The 5,302-nt window shown below is 41.3% G+C and overlaps 1 protein-coding gene across 1 annotated transcript; it reads right to left on the bottom strand.

Moving 5' to 3' along the window:
- Positions 1-779: 779 nt before the first annotated feature.
- On the bottom strand, positions 780-3,608 carry slc18a3b (solute carrier family 18 member 3b). The gene has a single exon (XM_038272626.1). The coding sequence runs from the start codon at positions 3,084-3,086 to the stop codon at positions 1,530-1,532; it is 1,557 nt and encodes a 518-aa protein (XP_038128554.1). The 5' UTR covers positions 3,087-3,608; the 3' UTR covers positions 780-1,529.
- Positions 3,609-5,302: the final 1,694 nt, after the last annotated feature.

Here is a 5,302-nt window from a genome sequence, read left to right as displayed (position 1 = left end):
CGTTCACTTACTCCCCTGAGGCAACAAACCCCTCCCATCGAAATCAATTCGCGGAACATATTATCTGACAGCTCCCCCACTCCTCCTCCCCCACTCACATCCAGCAATAAATTAGATGCATTGAAAGAGTCTAGTTTTTGACTCTGATGGTCCCACAAGTTAGGGACTGTGGTGCATTTTCTTAAATAGCCTAATAAAGTTTTGCACTTTCCTTAAGTCTGATTAACTTTTGCCTAAAATTAACCAGTGTGTTGCAGATTTCTATATTGTATTTCACTAATTACTCTGCGTTTTTAGCATTTTAATTATTGCTTTTTATGCCACTCCCCAAAACAGTGTATCTGGGCTACTTCTATGTTTTATAAAAGTGTTTTGGATACTTTACTACCTAACTTAACACCAGTGTCCCTCTGTGCAACAGATGACTGCAGACGCGTATTCCTTCAGGGTCACAGATGCCTACCTCGGGTTATTGCACTTAATATAATTATACTTTTAACATGTCTAATTATTAAATATTATGGGATTTATTTCAGTGTAAGATTTAGTAACTCATGCAACTTAAATCTGTCTGTCTGTCTGTCTGTCTGTCTGTCTGTCTGTCTGTCTGTCTGTCTGTCTGTCTGTCTGTCTGTCTGTCTGTCTATCTGTCTATCTATCTATCTATCTATCTATCTATCTATCTATCTATCTATCTATCTATCTATCTATCTACAGTTCATGTTCAGGCATTTTAATTTAAATTACCATGAAATAAAAACCAAACCATTGCTGTCACACAGATTCAAACAGAGATTTATTAAACAACAGCTCATTCAGAAAAACAAACATAAAAACAATAACAAATTTGTTCATTTTCAGGACATAGTTGTTTTCACCGTCTTCACAAAATGCGCACACGCACGCACCCACACTCGTAAACAATTTTCCATTGTGCAGATATACCACAATTTATCATGACACGTTTACCTTCAAATATCAAAAAATAAATAAATAAAATAAACTCATCTGGTAAATAATTCACAAAATCTCCCATTTACGGAGGCCGTTTGATGTGCAAAACTGACTAGAAAATAATTTCCTATGTTTGTGCTGAAGGAAGGAAAATGTGCTGTTTAATGTTTCAGTTGGTCCCACATGTTGATTCATATATATTATTATTTTCAATATAAATATTCAGACACACACAAATCCAACAGGTGCTGATAAATCTCTCACAAAAACTCCTGTTGACGAACGCCACGTAGACTTTTTTGACACAATGAAGAAAGAAAGAAAGAAAGAAAGAAAGAAAGAAAGAAAGAAAGAAAGAAAGAAAGAAAGAAAGAAAGAAAGAAAGAAAGAAAGAAAGAAAGAAAGAAAGAAAGAAAGAAAGAAAGAAAGAAAGAAAATACTTTGGTAAAAATATCACACAATCATGATTTTCGATTGGGTGTTTTATATTTTAGGTACATATGTAAAATATTCAATCACAAGTTTAGGACCTTTCTGCCTCATTCTGGGAATCAAACTCCCTAAAGTAGGAATGTTTAGGTAAACTCTGAACTGGAGGACTGTTGTGCTTTGGAGGAATCGAACCCATTTTCATCCACCGACAAGCAATTACCGCCTGAACTGTAGCCCTTCTTTTTTGCCCTCACCTCTTCCATTTTAATGGTATCATACAGCCCCTGCGGAGCCTCGTCTAACAGGTTATCCCTTTCTGAGTAGGACGGTTTCATTTGGCACACGTTGCGCAGCAGCAGCAGCGCCGGCGCGTAAAGTACGTTCACCAGCCCCATGCCCAGATTCAGCTGGACGAAGCCAAGGTTGTGCACGATCTGCCCGGCCACTATCGGACCCATAGCGTATGCGATCGAATACGAGATATCCGCGATGGCATAAACGCTGCCGTACACGGAGACGTGACGCACATCAACCAAGAAAGCGAGCGTCGGCAGCAGCGCCGTGTCCACCAGCGCGATGCCGAAACAGATCCCGCACAGCGGGGCGATGAGCTCCCCGAAAGTTTTGCATGCGGGGACCGTGCATGAACTGGCCCCTATGATGACCATACCTAGAGCCCCATAGAACCACTGCAAATGGGGGTTCTTTGCTGCCAGTTTGACTGTAATGTAAACACCAAGGATGTGAGGGAAGAAAGCGGGCAGCCATGTGAGTCCCATCTCCCACTGAGTGGAGTGCATAGTGGTCTCCATCCAGTTGGCGATGGTGGGCTCCAGAAAGGCCAGTGGAATGTTGGCCATGGTGAGCGCACCGGCTACCACGGCGATGTAGGGGTCGATCATGAGTCTGTAGATGGGGGTGCCCACTGGCATGTTCTCTCGTGTCCTGTTGGAAAAGGGCTTAATGACAGTAAGCAATAGAAAACCATCCACCAGGCAGATGGAGGCGAGCACGATGAAGGGGACCCTCTTCCCGGCGAACTCGTACAGGACCCCCCCGAAGGGAGGCGCAACCAGGCTCCCGAAAGAGATGAACGCCAGAGAGATGCCGAGCGCGCGGCTCCGCTCGGCTTCCTCCGTGTATTTGTCGGCGATCATCGCGAAGCCCGAGGTGTCTGCGAAAGCAGAACCCAGACCCTGGAGGCTTCTGGCCACGAACAGCGTGGCATAGTTTTCAGCGAAGGCGAAAATGCAGGTGGATACGAACATGACGCTCAGCCCGATGAGGAGAGGAATGTCATATCCAATTCGATCTATGAACGTCCCAGTGAGTGGGTTGACCAGGAGCTGCAGGATGGCTTTAGAGGCGAAAAGGACTCCTATTTGGATGTCCAAGTTATCCTTGTTGATTTTGTCTTCATTTGTGCTGTTGGCTAAAGAAGTGTTGGGGTGCAGCACTAGGTGAACGTGTTCTGACTGCTCGTTCTCCAAATCAGCAAGGTAGTCGGGAATAATTGGTACAATGACCATATAGAGCATATTGTCCAGCAGCAGAGCCACGCAAACAATCACTAATATGATCCGTTTCTGCTGGTGAGGGTCTTTCATCGCGGAGCCCAGCTTCTTGGTCCTCTCACCCATTTCGGATAGTTTTAAGGCAGCTGATTTGGCCAGTCCGAATGATCCTCCTTCTGCATCCATGATGTGCTTTCTTTCTTTATTTCTTCCTCTTTTTTTATGATTAAAAGTTTTTTAATTTAAAAAAAAATTGTAGTTGTGCTTTCGATATTTCAGCGTCTCGATGTTGTGCTCTCCGTCCTCGCCGCGCCTGTGCGTAAAAGGAGAGGCGCAGAGGAACTTGGCTGCCTCATCGGTGAAGATGTCTTTCTTCAGCTTTCTCCTCTTGTCCTCATGCGATGCACTTTCATGATCTCCCGAGGAGTGACGTGGTTAAAGCAAAGTAATTTATGCAACTTTGCAGATATTTTGTGTTTCTTCACATGGCGAAGTTTTCCAGATGGATTTAGCCACTACTTCCAGCATTTACAGTGATCACCTGTAGTCCATTTCTTCTTGCCACTTTGAGACCGCGGATGACTTGGTGGCCATTGGTGCATTTTAACCCGCAGGTTCTTCGTTATTTTAGTTCTCTTTTCTCCCACCTCCTTTTTTTCTCCTAAGCTGTGACGCATCACCAGCTTGCCACCGAGTGGGTCTCTTCACCACTTGCCCTCTTTATGGTAATTCTTCAATCAGTTTAACCAATGAGAGCAAGAGATGACCAGAAAACCAAACACAGGCTCAGAAAAGACACTTTCTTGCATCTGTGATTAATTTATGGAAGCCTGTTTAAATCACAAAAAAGAGAGAACGTCATAGAGGATGATTATAAAATAAGGAATTAGAACATTAACCTTTATTAGAAGGAGAATAATGGTCATAATTTTGACTTTAAGTAATGATTTTTTTGTTTAGTGTTGATGAAACATAAAATGCAACAGAATAGTCCTTTATTTCCCACTGTGCACACATTCTCATTAATGCCAATCTTCAGTTATTTAATAAATTCTTTATCATTATATAATCTATCTATCTATCTATCTATCTATCTATCTATCTATCTATCTATCTATCTATCTATCTATCTATCTATCTATCTATCTATCTATCTATCTATCTATCTATCTATCTATCTATCTATCTATCTATCTATCTATCTATCTATCTATCTATCTATCTATCTATCTATCTGCACTTCATTATTCAGGTATTTCAAATTAAATTACCATGAAATAAAAATAATAAAAAATAAACAAAATCTGACAGTTTAATCAATTTTGTCAAAGAAAAATTGGTCTGGTGAAGATATCCTACTTTGTGTATTTGTCCTACTGTATGTTTTTGGATTAAAAAAAAGCAATTCAAGCAAAGCTTTCTAATTATTAACCTAAACCTCTATGCAAGTTTTTAAATATTGCAAGACTAAAGGATAATATAAAAACGGCACTGCATTGTATTAAAGAAATAATTTTGCTTTATTGATAATCAAATGTTTTTGACTATTTTTATTTTCCATACCTGGTATTTATGCTGCTGTAGGACAAAGATACCACTTTTCATCGGTCTGCTTGTTTCTGTCTCTATTCTCCCAATCTGCAATATTTCCACCTAAAATGTTATGTTCTCTCTGCTTTTTCCTGTCATAGTAGCCTCACCTGGGTTTTTCTGTTTGACTGTGACTCCATCCTTGATTGAAATGTCAGATGTGCTGCTGCTATCAACATCTCTGTTTAAATTTCTTGGAGTTGACCCTATATTTTCACTATACTCCTGTTCTTGACATTGCAACTGGCACAGAGATCGTCTACCTGGCTGTGTCTTTCCTGGACGGGGCCTCAACCGTGGAGCTATTTTTTTTTTTGTATCTCTGCTTTTTTCTGTATGCGTCTGTCTCCTTGAACCCCAGTTGACCCCGGCAGATGGCTGCTCACACTGAGTCAGGTTGTGCTGGAAATTTATTTCTGTTAATAGGGGCTTTACCTCTCCACTATTTCTGCATGCATGCTTGGGTGCGACGGAAGGGAGCTGCATCTTCATCTAGGAGAAAAATGTCTTGCAAGTCAATGACTCAATGCAATCAACTGGTTTTCTTTGATAGAAACTTTTAACCAGTCTGACTTTATTGTCTCTGTAAAGCACCCTGATATGACTTGTGTTGTGAAATGGAACTCTATAAATAAATGAATTGAATCCAATTTAAATAGAATATAGAATTCCCTGCCTAATTAGGCATAGACTCCCCTCAGGGCTGTGTCGTGAGAGCGTTCTGACCTCACTGTGTGGTGTGGAGGCTGCAGCGCCTCAGACTAGAAGAAGGTGAGAAGAGTGGTGAGAACAGCACAGAGGATCATCGGGAC

This window comes from Cyprinodon tularosa, unplaced genomic scaffold, assembly GCF_016077235.1.
Source record: "Cyprinodon tularosa strain WSP-4 unplaced genomic scaffold, ASM1607723v1 ctg84, whole genome shotgun sequence".
Lineage (NCBI taxonomy): Eukaryota > Metazoa > Chordata > Actinopteri > Cyprinodontiformes > Cyprinodontidae > Cyprinodon > Cyprinodon tularosa.
The sequence above is the reverse complement of the archived record's forward strand: the minus strand, read 5'-3'. Positions and strand labels throughout refer to the sequence as shown.

What these genes read in the sequence shown, in the direction of transcription:
- slc18a3b (XM_038272626.1), bottom strand. Translation starts at nt 3,086, where the DNA reads ATGGATGCAGAAGGAGGATCATTCGGACTGGCCAAATCAGCTGCCTTA.